The sequence below is a fragment of the Puma concolor genome, chromosome A3 (genome assembly GCF_028749965.1).
Source record: "Puma concolor isolate L17-30 chromosome A3, mPumCon1.1.hap2, whole genome shotgun sequence".
Lineage (NCBI taxonomy): Eukaryota > Metazoa > Chordata > Mammalia > Carnivora > Felidae > Puma > Puma concolor.
In genome coordinates, this window is record NC_141669.1 from 21,220,393 (window position 1) to 21,235,099 (window position 14,707).

General features: G+C 54.3%; 1 protein-coding gene across 1 annotated transcript; it reads right to left on the minus strand.

Annotated features, from left to right (window-relative positions):
* Window positions 1-328: 328 nt before the first annotated feature.
* ADGRF3 (adhesion G protein-coupled receptor F3) lies at window positions 329-10,727 on the minus strand. Its single transcript, XM_086700176.1, has 13 exons — window positions 10,644-10,727; window positions 8,957-9,017; window positions 8,412-8,600; window positions 7,771-7,944; window positions 7,048-7,266; window positions 6,116-6,325; window positions 5,467-5,610; window positions 5,100-5,296; window positions 4,517-4,696; window positions 2,210-3,589; window positions 1,697-1,738; window positions 1,546-1,608; window positions 329-1,089 (listed from the first exon to the last, which is right to left on the minus strand). The coding sequence occupies exons 1-13, from the start codon at window positions 10,725-10,727 to the stop codon at window positions 1,030-1,032; spliced, it is 3,003 nt and encodes a 1,000-aa protein (XP_086556302.1). The 3' UTR covers window positions 329-1,029.
* Between the last annotated feature and the right edge of the window lie 3,980 nt (window positions 10,728-14,707).

Sequence of the window (14,707 nt, forward strand, 5' to 3'; positions counted from 1 at the left end):
ATGCGCTCTTACAAAGGTTCTTAGATCGGTGATTGTATACATTCGTACATCGATGAAACTTAGTTATACTGATATTGTTGGAAAAGTTAAAGAAAGAGGGACCTGTTAACTTCACCTTTTCCTAAACTTTGAAAAGAAACGAACCAAAATCTGTCCTTCACTTTTAATGTTTGCAAGAGTAGAGTTCCTGCCATCAGTCATCCTTTCGTCATAGCTATGGAGAAGAAATAATCAGAAAAGAAATCACTGAGTAGTTAAAAATAAAACAATTTTTAGCAAATCTATCTGTACCAGGAACTGTCGATTGGTCAAAAACTGGTTGAGACGGTTTTACTTGCAATTATTTTGAACTTTAATATCTGTCGATTACGTTTACAGCAAAGGCAGGCTTATTCAGCAGGTAGCTTTAGCTAGTTTTTCATGCTCTTTTTGCTTGGATAGTTTAGGGGTGTGGGCAGGTGACCTGCGAGAGAAGGGAACGTGACGAGTGGAGACATTAGCCTGTCTGTGCGGGGGCGCTGGGCTCTCGGATGGGGGAAGGGCTCAGAGCCCCGGGCCATGGCTCATCCTGGTGGATTCTGGCTCGTTCCCCCAACTCCCTCAGATGGGCTCTGCGTGTGTTTCACTCAAAGCCTCTGCCTTCTGTGCGAAAGGGCTCGCCCTGAAGCTCTGGGCTGGTGAAGCAGACCTTTCACCGCCTCTGCAGGCTGCCCACCCCTCTGGACACCAAGCCCACCAATGGCGATTCCTTCAAGGCAAGGGTTTTCCAGGACGATTAAGAATTTGACAGCGCACAAAGGAATTTTCAGAGTGGACTGAACCAAGGCTTGGTGGTGGTAAAACTCCCTGCTCTCTGAGGTCTCCACCTTCCCCGTCCCATCAAGAAATGCCTCTGCTGGAAAAGTCTGTTTTCCACCCGTGGGCCGGGACCGTCAATCACGTGAAGAGGAGCCTTCTTGGCCAGGAAGCCCTTTGCTAGCCTCCGCTTCCGTCCATGCCACGCACGCTGCCCCCAGGAAGGCCTGCTTCTCACCTGGTGTCTTCACTTCTTCCTTTGCTCTGCTCCGGGATGTAGGTTTCGTATGTAGCCTAGGAAGGGGCCGGAAGGCCCAATTGCAGGGCGACTGTTATTATTATCGACTCTCTTTTGATGAGCTTGTGCCCATTTTCACGTTCTCACCTGCCTGGGGCCGCAGTAGCCCTAAGGAACTTGGTTCTCAGCTATGCTGACTCCCATGCTTACCGATCCTACATTTCCCTTCATATAGTAACTGGAGGCAGATTTTCAAATGGAGAAACCAGGGGCTAAGAGAGTCCCCAGCAGTCCAGGTTGTAATCAGGAGCCCAGGAACCTGACTCCGACTGCTCTGACGGAGCTCCTGTCTCCATCGTTGGGGACTTCGAGCCTGGAAAGTGCTCATTCTAGAAGACAATCCCAAGCTTCTCTCAGCCTCTAGCTGTGCCTGTCTCCTCTCGGGAAGGCTGTGGAACGGCTGCGTCTGACCCCTTAGTGGGAGAACTGAGAATTTGAAGCCAATAACTCACCAGGGAGATGGTGGAGTTGGGGGACTGGGAGCGGCAGAAGCGTTTGAGTAAAGCCTCTCGTACCTGCAGGACAGGTAACGCCCTCGTTACGCCAGCCAAAGTCCTGGCCTGGGCACCGCAAGTTGGGCAGAGGTTAGGTGGGCAGACTCACCTTCTTGTCCATGAGGCAACCAAACAGTAAGATGAAGACACCCTTAACGGGGGGATACGGGGATAAGTTAGTCATGGAGGAAGGAATCAACCGAAATCGACTCCCTCCCCCTCCTCTTCCTTCAGCCTCTGTCGTCCTGTCTAATTTGTGTCCCGAGGCTTCCCATCTAGGGTTTTCTGGGCATTAGCACCACTCAGTGCATAGAATCCATTTCAGGTGCTTCTCTGACCACTTTGGTTACCAAGGGAATATCAATATTAGTTTGGGTACTGACAATTCCCTGACGTCTCTGCCCAAACCAGATACTGTTTCGCAGATGAGAAAACCAGAGCTCCCAGAGGTTTGTCCAAAGTCCTCCAGCGAGTCTGTGGAGGGACTGCGGCCCAGACCTACGTCTCCTAAAATTCCTGAGACTGCTTCTCCTGCTCCACCTCGACCCCTCCTCGAGAAGGCACTGGCAGTGACCTAGACCATCTAAAAGGGCAAAAGCACAGCCGGCGCTTTATCACCCACCTGGGTGGTGTTGAGAATCGTGAAGATGTAGTGAGGCACTGTGGAGACTTCCTCCAGCAGGGTGGCCAGGCCCAGCCCCCAGGTGAGGCCGAAGATGGGCGTGAGAACGAGCAGGGCTTTGATCACCGCCAGAAGGGCTTGGCGCCTCTCCGCCCGGGGCCCCTCTGACGGCGAAGGCCTCAGGAGCTTCCGCACGGCCATGGCGAGTACCAGCCCGTTCACGCCCACTATGGCCAGCACTGGCCCCACGAAGGTGTAGAGCGCCCCTCCCTTCCCACTTAACCAGCACGCCCCCTCCCTCAGGTATTGCCCTCGGGGTAGGTAGAGGGCCAGGGCGGCACCTGCAAACCCCATCGGGCACACGTAGCCGAGGACCACCATCAGGGAGAGTACTCGGCACTGGGACAGCTGATCGAAGACGAAGAGCAGCTGGTGGGCCAGCATCAGGGCCTGAGCCAGCATCCAGAAAAAGGTGGCCAGGTAGAAGAAATGACAGAGGAAAGCAGCGGCCAGGCAGAGCGGGCTTCGGGGCCCCGGAGGAAGCAGTGGGGCTCCCAGGAAGCAGGCGTCTGCGGCCAAAAGGCAGAGCACCACGTTGAGCAGCGCCGTGTGGCGTAAGTAGGCGACTTTGCTCTGTACCACCACTCTCCAAACCAGCCTGTACACACCTAGGCACACAAGCAGTGCCACGATGGAGGCCCCCAAGCCCACCTGACTCAGCCGCTCCAGGGTGAGGTTTTCCGGAACAGTGTTTGGGGACGTGAGGACGGAGAAAGCGGTGAGGTGCCGACAGACGCACCGGGTGGTGGGGCTGGCACGAGCTGTCTGCGCCTGGCACCCTTCGTCCGACCAGCCCCCCTTGCCCCGGAAGAGGCTGTGGTCCCAGAAGACACAGTGTGGAGTGCTACCCGTGCCCCCGAAGTCCATGATGACTTCTCCCTGGTCGAAGGCCTGCCCACCTGCCATGACGGAGATGGCGAGGACCAGGCCGGGAGTGGCATAGACGGAGTCCCCCAGCCCCTGCCCGTAGCTTGAGGGCAGAAGGCGGTCCAGTTTCTGCAGCACCAGGCTAGTAATACTGACGTTGGTGCCGTTACGGCCCAGCGGGGCCAGGGAGCACCTGGGAATGTGGGCCCGCAGTGGGGGCTGAGTGCGGAAGGAGACTCTGTAGTCAGCGGGAAACGGCCCAAGCAGCTGGGTCTGCAGCCGCACGTTTTGCAAGCTGAAGGAGAAGGGGTGATCCTGAGGGCACAGACTGCGTGCCAGGGTCTCCACAGCCAGCAGGAGATCTGAGCCTGTCGAGGGCTTCTGGGCCTGGGCTGGGGTCCACAGAGAGCTGGTGTCCAGGTCTAGGACCTTGTCTGTGGTTTTCAGGAGAGCCTGCGGCACCCAACAGAGAGAGCCCAGCAAAGAGATGAGCGCTGGCCGCTAGAACCCACGGCGCTGCGTTAGGGGCGCTGGGAACCAGAGGCCCCAGACCTACCTTTCCTAGGCTTGCGGAAGAGACCCAAGAGGGGAGGGAAAGGGGAAGGGGAAGACAGGCCCGAGAAGGGAGAGTTTCTAGATGGGAAGAATGGGCAGCCGTTGGGCTAACCACCGGGGTGGCTTCAAGTACGTGGTCTCCCGATGTGCATCCAGCGCCTCCATCTGACGACCTTTCTCTCGCCTCCATCCCTTGGGCCACCCAGGGTGAAGGGGGCCCCTCTCCAATGCCTTGACCCCAACAGGTCTGTAAAGCTAGGAGTGGGGCCCAGTGGTTAGCGGGCACGATGTTCTGAAGTGGAAGGCCAAATGCATGTCTGTCCACCCACATGTAACATACATTCCCGGATAGGAAGAGGGCGCAATGTCATTGGCCCTGGTTATTCTTTTGGATGCAGCTTAATGGTCGTCAGTCGTTGCCCACGCTGGGAGCTGGTTCAGGTGAGTCCAGCAAAAGCTGAGGGCGTGGGGACCTCCACGTAGGTATCGTGTGTGTGCGTGTGTCTGTTTGGGCGCGTGAATTTACACCATATCCACCCATCTCTGCGTGTACATAAATGCTTCTGAACTCATGTCTTCACATCCCTTCCTGCCTTCCCCGACCTCCCACATGTTCCCAGCCTCAGACCTTGTCCATATTCCATGGCCTTGGAAACCGATGTCCAAGGGGTAAGATGGACCAGGAGAGCAGACACTCAGACTCTCTCGAAAGGTCTGCCTTCTGACAGCCCATGGCGATGCCAGAGGGACAGAAGTGCCCAGAGGTAAAGAGCTTCGGGCCCCCACCGCCCCGGCGGCCCCCCCGCCGTGGCTCAGCGATCTCACCTCCAGGGCGCTGCGGTTAAGCTGTATTCTGGCATCCACCACCACCTTGGCCAGGAAGGATATGGTGCCCAGCAGTGCCAATAAGTCAGAGGGCGAGCTCACCACCATCGCCTGCTCCGACAGCTCAGCCAGGATCTGTGGCGCCTCCACAGCAGGCCAGCCCTGGCCTGCCCGCAGCAGCTAAGACAGACCAGACACAGCAGGAAGTGGGGGGGGGGGGAGGGGGGGATGGGCGAGTCGTCACAAGGGAGGGGCCACTCCTCCCCCATCCAGCTCTTTCCTCCCCAGCCCTGCTCCAGTCCCCGGGGGAGCGGGAAGCCACACGGAAGGAACTCACACCCGTGTTAGTGGGCTGGACACTTGGTGGGATTAGGATTGGAGGAGAGCGCCCTCCCCACCATGAGAGTCCCGGGCATCTGTGGCCCCCACCCTCACACCCTGGCTCTGCCAGGCTCCGGTTCAGGGAAGGTGAGGGGCCTCCAGGCCAGGCCTCAGGGGGAAAGGGTTCTAAAGCTAGGTCCCAAGCGAGAAAGGGGTAGGTCATGGAGGGCGAGGCCCGGAGCAGCGGGGCCTGAAGCTTTACCCAGGCTCTGTGAAACAAGGCCAGGACCCCTGTGTCCGTGCAGCCACCGTGGATGGGCTCCCAACTGCCATCAGGCCCGCAGGTCCGCTTCACCACACCTGTCCTGTTCACTGGACACGGGGCCTGTGCCACGTGGCCAGCCTTGGTGACATTCCAGGCAACAGCTGAGGAGTCCTCAGGGCAGGTGGCATCTCCATCTGAAGAATGATATCAAGGAGGCTCAGCAACCGTGGTCTAGCCCCAGCCTCCCCCGCGTTCGGGGTCTGGAGACTGGCCGTGTGGCCCAGTGTGGGGGAAACGTCGAGGAGCTCCCAGGGCGAGCAGGTGAGAGCTGGACCCAACCAGCTGGACCCCGAGCCCCACGTACCCTGGATGATGGTGACAGAGATGGGGACCCTGAGAGGGGTCAGTCCTGGGCTCTGCAGCTCACAAGTATACGTGGTGTCAGCGGCAGGGCAGCGCTGAACGGTCAGCACGAGGCACCAGGAGCCTGGCATGTTGACTAAGGAGGCTGAAGGTGACACAAGAGAGAGGGGAGCGGTTACTGGGCCTGGAGCAGACCCAGAACCTGGCCGGCCCAGAGATGCCCTTTCAGTCTCTAGCAACTTCGGAAGCAGATGATGCCGTGGGGCAGAGTGGAGTTGTGTGCGAGCATCAAACTGCAGAGGCGGAGCTTGGATCTTGGTGAAGGGCACCTGGGGGTCTCTAACCAGCCCCAGGACTCGAAGCCAGCTTGCAAAATGGGGACTATCATCAAATGAACTTCACAGAGTGTGTGGCCAGAGTTCATTAAGGTCGTGGGAAAACATTTTGTGAGCAGTTATCTACACTCATGCGGTTACTGCTGTATCAGGAGGGTTAGGATCGCTCACGGGGTAACCACGGTATTGAATGAACTTGGACCCGGAGCCCCACGTTGAACTGCAGCCTCTCTGCTTCCTGGGAGTTGAACAGCCAGCTGCTTGGAGGACACAGCTGCCCCTTGTCCCCTGAGCCAGACACAGCGCTCCTCGTACCTTTGTTGCCCTCTGCGGGGCTCCAGGAAGCCGTGTAGACCAGGTGTGTGCTGGGGAGGCAGCAGCTCAGCTGGAAACCGGGGCTGGTGGCGCAGGAGATGGAGAGCTGGTCTGGAAGCCGGGCCACGTCTGTCGCCTGCAGGGGCACCTTCACCACCTGGTACAGCTCCCACCTGAATCCCTGAGCTTCGAAGCGGCACGTGTACTCACCTGCAGATACACACCTGCTGTACCTCCCGGCTCCTCCGGCCCCACCCCTGCGCCGCAGAAGCTCTCCTGCCAGGTCTGGCCTCTGCTTAAGCCCAGCAAGAAAGATCCCTGCCTGGGTGGCTCAGTCGGTTGCACATCTGACTTTGGCTCAGGTCATGATCTCACAGCTCGTGGGTTCGAGCCCCACTTCGGGCTCCGTGCCGACAGCTCAGAGCCTGAAGCCTGCTTCGGATTCTGTGTCTCCCTGTCTCTCTGCCCCTCCCCCGTGCACGCGGGCTCTCTCGCTCTCAAAAATAAATATTAAAAATTTAAGAAAAAGAGAGAGAGAGAGATCCCTGCCTTGGAAGGGGTTTCCAGGAGGAAAAGGACTGGAGAAGAGGCTCCTAACTTTTGTTTTCAATAGCCTGGAACCTCGAATCCTAAGGTGAACCTCTTCCCCACCAGGAGATGCCTTTCCAGCACTGCTCGCTGCCACTGCAACATCTTGAAGAAAAACAGGCGTCTGTTCTCTGCTGAAATGGAAGCCCATTCTCTCGATTGTTCACCTCCGGGCCTTTGTTTCCCCAGAATGGGTAAATGGGAAGATGAAAAGGGAAAAGAAGGGGAGAGAAGAAGAGCAGGAAGGAGAGGAGAGGGAGGAGGGGGAAGGCAAGGTGCGGGAGGAAGGACAGAGAGAAGAGGAGGACGGAGAAGAGAGATGAGAGGAAGGGCAGGCTGGCTACCTGCCCATTTATGCGAGATGTTGAGGATGCTGAGGACAGCCTGGCCCGGGCTGGAGGTCAGGGACGCCTGTGTCCCCGGCTGCAGGAGGATGGGTCTGGGGCTCCCCGCAGGCCGCAGGAACCAGTTTAGGTTGGTGGTCTCATGGCTCGTGACGAGGGTCAGGTTCAGCGTGTTGCCAGGCATCTGCACCTGGGAGTTCAGGCTCAGTGTTCCGGGGACTGTGGGGAGGCAGGAGGCAGGGGCCGCTTAGAGCATGAATTGTGGCCCTCCACATGGCTAAGTTCTCACTCCTTCCCCATCGTCCGAAGCCCATTCCTCCTCGCTTCCTCCCCACGTCCCCAATACTGTTTTGTTTTGTCCCTGGCTGCTGCAGTCCAGACCTATCTGTCATTGGGAACCAACGGGGAAGCCTTTTGGCCGGTGATTGCCACTCCCCTAGGTAACCTGGGGCCGCCGGAGCCCCTTCCTGGCCTTCCGGGGTCAACAGCAGTCACTCTAGCACTTTCTCTCCGTGTCCGTATGTCTCAGGAGCTCTGTTCATTCGTCTCCCTACTCGGGCCCCAGGCTGAGGGCTGTGATCTGCTAGGATGACTGGCATTTCTCCCACCACCGGGAGCCACTGGGCTTGGGCCGGCTGGCAGAAACACAAGGGTCAGAGAGGAGAAAACACGGGCTTTCTTTCACTTGGGCCCACTGGTTTCCAAGTTCCCAAACCTCCTCACCAGGTGGCAGCAGCTGGCAGTACCCGGCTTCAGGAGGGCTGAAGACCAGACAGCCACAGGGCCCGCGGCTGCGGGGACTCCCGCAGGGACGGCGACGGGAGCAGACGCTGGCGTTCCACTGGTACCCAGGGAGGCAGGCACAGTAGGTGCGGCCATCGTGATGGACATTACACTCTGGGGCAGAAGGAGGGGACGAGAAGTGGGCAGCCTGTGTGAGACAGCCAGGTAGTCAGGACCCGATGCCCGAGAGGCTCTAGGGCTGGGTGCCTGGAACAATCCCGAAGTCACAAGAGCCTCAGCCATCCGGGACTGCCTCCTCAGGCCAGGGTTCAAAGCGGCAGAGGTCCTGCTGGGCAAAGTCCTCAAGGGTTGGGGGCGGAGAAGTGCCAGCCCACCACCGGCTGCCTCTTGGGCAGAGTTTCGAAGAGGGGGGCATAGAACAGGAAGGAAAGGGTCTGTCTGGGGGGGGAGATGGGAAAGGAGCTGGGCCATGCAGACCCTCCAGGAAATGGGAAGGGGCAGCCGTTCAGGCAAGCTGGCCGCAGGCCTGGGAAGCCCAGGTTCCTTTCCGTCTGAGCCTCCTTCCCCCACAAGCAGTGTAAGGGCCATTGAGAGGCAGGGCTCCGTAGAATCCCCCCTACCTGTGGTGAGGCCGAGGCCAGCGAGAGTTGCTGGGGGAGAGGAGGCCGAGGCAAAGGGGGGAGTCAGGGTCCTGGAGAGTGTCAATGGCCAGGTCTGATTTGAAAAGTCCAGCTGTACATAGACTGAGACCAAGACTGATTCTACAGAGGAGAGACAGCAAGGCCAGGGTCCCCTTCTGCCTCCCACACCTGGCTGGTGACTGCCAGGACCCAGGGCAGGCCCCACCTCCCATAGGCCAGCTAGGAGCTGACGAGCCTCAAGAGGGCCATAGCCCTCGCTAGCTGGGGTGCGGTCACACGCAGCTCCACGCCACCCTTCCCCCCAAACCCTCAGCTCACAGACGAGCCTCTCCAAGATGGAGGATTTTCTCAAGGCCTCTCAGCCAGAGAATTGGAATCTGGACCTGTGTGGCCACCATGACCAGCCGTGGATCGGTACCTCCACACGTGTGCCCTCTTCAGCCTCATTCCCCGCTCCCTCTGCTCCCCCCGCTTCCCCTCCCTCCCCTCACCCCTTCCTCCTCCTCTCCACTCCATCCACTCACCACCTGCTCCACTCTTTTGGTTCAGTTGCTGCCCCGATTCCCCTCCAGCCTGACTCTGTCCCTGGAACAGAGCACGAGGAGAGACCTCTGAGAGGGGGCTGACCCCACATTTCTTCCAGGGACACCTTCTTCCCCAAGCAACTTGGGGACTAGCCTGAGTCATTTGACATGACTCTACCTCTTTGAAGCTCTTCTCTTTTTTTTTAATGTTTACGTTTGAGAGAGAGAAAGAGAGAATGGGGGAGGGGCCGAGAGAGGGTGGGAGGACAGAGAATCTAAATTGGCCTCCGTGCTGACAGCAGTGAGCCCCAATGTGGGGCTCGAACTCGTGAACTGAACTGTGAAATCAGGACCTGAGCCGAAGTCAGACGCTCAACCGACTGAACTCGGATGCCCCTTGAAGCCCTTCTTTTTGCCTGTAATCCAGCAGGCACATCAGGAAGGGAAAGCAGGCTTCTGGGAGGAGGCGGCAGGGATACAGCCCCAAGGACCCCGCCAGGCCCTGCAAATGCCACCTGAACTCAGGAACCAGGCACACCCTGGAGAGTCAACATGCTTTGCTTAATTCCTTCCCGAATTTACCTGTCCCTGGGCCTCTAGGCTAATTGAAACGCTGTGTCTGGAACACCGGTGGGGAGGGCTGGGCAGAGCTGGCTGGGGCTCAGAGGCTTGGGGACTTCTATTCCCTCCAAAGGAACTGCGACCGAGGGTGGGCATAAGGCAGCATCTTCCCTCGGTCTCTTGTTCCTGTAAATTATTTCCTCACCAACTCCTCCCTCTCCCAAAGTTGTACGTGAATGTGGGTATCTATCCAGAGACAGATACAGATATAGATACGAGTACGGATACAGATACAGATACGGATACAAATACAGGTGCAGAGAGATACAAATATAGATATAGACGCTACCTGGGAGAAAACAGATCAAAAAGTGCTAATTCCAACTCTGCTGTCTTTCTTCAGATTCTCTCCTGTCCTCTATGCCGGTGGTTCCCAAATCTGGAAAATTTTTCTTTTCTTTTCATTTTTTATTTTTAATTTATTTTGAAAGTGAGACAGTGTGAGCAGAGGAAGGACAGAGAGAGGGAGACACGATCCGAAGCAGGCTCCAGGCTCCGAGCTGTCAGCACAGAGCCCGATGCGGAGCTCAAACCCACAGACTGGGTGATCATGACCTGAGCCAAAGTCGGACGCTCAACCGACTGAGCCACCCGGGCGCCCCTTTTCTTTTAATTTTTAAAGGGCAAGCTTGACTGGGAGAGCCTTCTGGCATCACTGGAGTTCACAGTGACTCAAAGAAATAAAAGCTATCCCACAACCTGGAAAATGAGACTGACCTCTCGGAGATTTTCCAACAAACTGGCCTTTCTTTTTCAACGTTTATTTATTTTTGGGACAGAGAGAGACAGAGCATGAACGGGGGAGGGACAGAGAGAGAGGGAGACACAGAATCGGAAACAGGCTCCAGGCTCTGAGCCATCAGCCCAGAGCCTGACGCGGGGCTCGAACTCCCGGACCGCGAGATCGTGACCTGGCTGAAGTCGGACGCTTAACCGACTGCGCCACCCAGGCGCCCCTGGCCTTTCTTTTTTACATGACTTCTCCCCCTGGCCCTTGCCCCTCCACCTGTCCCTTCATCCACAGCTTGCTGCGTCTTACCTGGGTCCTCCCCCCAGTTTTACTCACAGGTTGGGATACTTGAGCAGCTGGTGACCCCACCAGAGGGAGAGTCACAGCCAGGAGTAGCAGGGGGACAGCCGAGTAGATCATGGCTCAGTGGATCAGTCCTCCTGAGTCCTCAGGCTGCTGCATGATGCAAATTTCCTCCAAGAGGAGTTGGCAAGGCCCAGCACAGCCGGGATGGGAGGGAAGAGGGGACAGGAGTCGCCAAATTTACAGAGGAAGTGCTACAGCCTGTGACTAAGTCACATGGGCATCTAGGTCCCTGTGGGGCCACCTGGAACCCACATGCCCCAGTGAGAATGGTCTGCTCAGGTTCTGGGGTCTGAACCAAGAGCTCAGTGAAGCGGAGACGGCTTGGGGGGGGGGTGCGGCTCCTAGGTCACAGCCAGCAATGTGTCAATAAGCTAGGTTCAGTCATGTCTCCAGGGATCTGGGAAATCTGGATTGTCCTGAAACTTCCAGGAAGCTGGGTCATTGATCCCAGAGCCCAGAAAAGACGAACATTAGGGCTGTATGTATCATACAGCCGAAGATAATTTCCAGAGTCTTAAATTTAACAAAGAACCTGGGAAAATGCTGGGAGAGATTATCAAGCAATTTCACAAAATGGTTTTGAAGTGAGGATGGCTTTTCTAAACAAGACACAAAACCCAGAAAACCAAAAAGAAAATGAAGCTTTAATTTGGGGATGAAAAGGGCATTAGGATAAAAAGGCAAAAGGTAACATGTTTGTAGTATGATGACTGAATAAAGGGCCAACCTTAACATAAGAAATTTTTCTCTTACAGCATTAAGATAGAACATGGATAAAAAATAAGAAAAAAAAATCAGTTTACTGAAAAAGCAATGTCAGTAGTTTGATATACATAAAATCCACATTGAAATAAGAAAATACTGTCATCTACTAATTATCAAAAGACAAGATCTGTATTGATGATATTCAGTGTTGACAGAAGTGTAGTGATACGTGGGTACAAAAATGTGTGTATAAAGGATGTTCAAGGCAGAGTTATTTGTGATAGTAAATGAGTTAAACAACCAAAATATCCATTCAAAAGGGACAATTCCAAACAACAAGAATTGTTGTGGAAAAAAAGTCAAGTAAACTCTATTTTGGACTGCATCTCAATATATATGGTGAAGTTTAAAGTGTATATTATGCTCACCTTTATGTAAAAGAAGGGAATCCATATTAAATACCTGTGCTTTCTATACCTAGAAAAGATATGTCTAGAATGGCTATTTCTGGAAAAACACATCAGAAAGTTGGCGAGTGTAGGATCTGGAGTAAGGATCTGGGTGTGTCTGGTATATATTTTTTCTAAACAGAGGCATGTATTTTTGTAATAAAAAAAAAAAGGGTTGATTTAAACACACACACACACACACACACACACACACACACACACACACACACACAGGTCCTAGAGTAAAAGTCCAGCCCCAGTACATTTCTACTTCACTACCTCCTCAAGTCTCCCCTTGTTAGACGGCTATGGAAGGCATAGGGGACACATAGAACAAATACATGCATGGGAAACAAAGACTTTGTTAAGTAATTCATTTCAGAAAGCTTGAAAACGGTGAAGAATCGGGTTTGAGAACCAGAGTGAGAAGCTACAATGCTGGGCGTGGGATGCTATCAGCATGGCGAGAACCGTGCAGTGTAGCGGCAGGTGGTCTGAGACGCTCCTGGGGGATACAGGACACTAGCAGCATCTGCCACGGTCACCAAAGTGCACCAGTCAAAGCATGAAGTGGCCCCGGACAATGCTCGACAGGGGCTCCCGAGGAGCAGGGACTACAGAAGAGAGAAATGGAGCTGTTTCCGTAATTTTAGAGAAGTTCGACACATCCGTGCCGGCACAAAACAATGCCTAGAAAAGCTTGGAAGGAAATGCTACAGGCTCTACAATGCGTCCGTTGGCTTGACCTCAGGATTCCCCAGGACCTAGTACCGTGCACCAGAGGCCTTAAGTAATATTTGTTTCAAGTGAATCAATCCACAGATGAAACACACCAAGATGTTAACGGTGGTTCTAACTAAATGGTAGGATTTGGCATGTTTTTCTGTGTTTCTGTGTTTTTCAATTTGGTACTCCATAATGGAAAAAAAGCCTTGATAAAAATGTCAAGTCTTACAGTCTCAACTCCTTTCTTATGTACCAACCGGGTTCAGAGTTCTTCATGTTTGCCCAGGTGTCCCCGGTTTCCAGGAAGCACCTGCAGGTTGACTCAGGTCTCAGGCTTAGGGTGGGGTTCAGACAAACAGGTTCTTATTGCTGCCACCAACGTACTCCCCAAGTCCAAGGCCAACCATATGGCTATTGGCCTCTATTGGCCTCTGCCCTGCCGGCAGCTTTTCGGTTGCACCCTGGGCCAAAGAAATTTCTTTTCCATTCCTTTGGGCTTTGAGCCCTCCAGGACACGTCAGCAGGGTCTTCGATAACAAAGGTTTGCGATCTGGGCTTCTTTTATCTGTATCCAAGCAGGTTATCTTAAAACCTCCTTTACTATATAAACTACTAATAGGTTACTAAAGAATAAATGTAGCTTAGACCTTTATCCCATGAGAATCCTAACTTCTTATTCTCTTTCCACCAGACATGGCATTACATTATTGGCAACAGTAAATGATAGATTGTTAGATTGGGAAGGGAACTTAGCTGAGATATTGATGCAGGCAGGCTGGGTCCAAGGATCCATCGTGGGGGGTAGGGGAGGGGGGGGTCCTGCAGGACCAGGCAAGAGGCTACAGGGTAGAAGTCAAATGCAAGCTAGGAGGAAGTGAAAACAGAGTTTACTGAATAGCACGAGTGACAGAGAATAACAGATGAGTGCCTGGGAGACTCAGAAAGGAAGGGAGCGTTAGTCTCATTGTAGCTTGGGGTTAGCGGTTTCTATTGGAAAGGGGTCCTGTATACGTGTTCCTTCAGGAATCCAGGGTCGGTCCCATCAAAGGTGAGTGACCGGTGAATAATAGGTTTTCTCCCTTCCGTCCTTCCTTCCTGCCTTCCTTCCTTCCTTTCTTTCTTTTAAATATATTTACTTATTTTGAGAGAGACAGAGACAGCATGAGTGGGGGAGGGGCAGAGAGAGAGGGAGACAGAGAATCCCAAGCAGCCTCCATACTGTCAGCAAGGAGCCTGATGCAGAACTCGAACTCATGAAACTATGAGATCATGACCTGAGCGAAACCAAGAGTTGGATGCTCAATCAACTGAGCCACCCAGGTGCCCCGATAGGTAGTATTCCATAAATCGTTGAAGGTGGGGACTGCCGATGCCGCCTTCAGCCAGGTTTGTTTGACGCTAACGTTCTGGAACATATTTGGGATCCGGCTCTTCTTAGATCCTGTCAGGTGTTTGGGGCCTGAGGACGAAAAATGATGAACTCTCTTGCGTTCCCCCTTGGAGTGGGAACCCGAGTAGCTTCTCTGGTTTTTACTCAGATGCAAATAGAAATACAGAACATGAGTCAATAGGGCCGAGCAGGAAAACAGAGATGGAGCCTTTAAAATTTTTTTTTTTAAACCTTTATTTATTTTTGAGACAGAGAGAGACACAGCATGAACGGGGAGGGGCAGAGAGAGAGGGAGACACAGAATCGGAAGCAGGCTCCAGGCTCTGAGCCATCAGCCCAGAGCCCGACGCGGGGCTCGAACTCGCGGACCGCGAGATCGTGACCTGAGCCAAAGTTAGACGCTTAACCGACTGAGCCACCCAGGCGCCCCGAGATGGAGCCTTTTAAAAATGGAGTCTCGGGGCGCCTGGGTGGCGCAGTCGGTTAAGCGTCCGACTTCAGCCAGGTCATGATCTCGCGGTCCGTGAGTTCGAGCCCCGCGTCGGGCTCTGGGCTGATGGCTCAGAGCCTGGAGCCTGTTTCCGATTCTGTGTCTCCCTCTCTCTCTGCCCCTCCCCCGTTCATGCTCTGTCTCTCTCTGTCCCAAAAATAAATAAACGTTGGAAAAAAAAAAAAATTTAAAAAAAAAAAAAATAAAAAAAAAAAATAAAAATGGAGTCTCTTCCTCTTAAATACAGAGAACAAACTGAGGGCTGCTGGAGGGG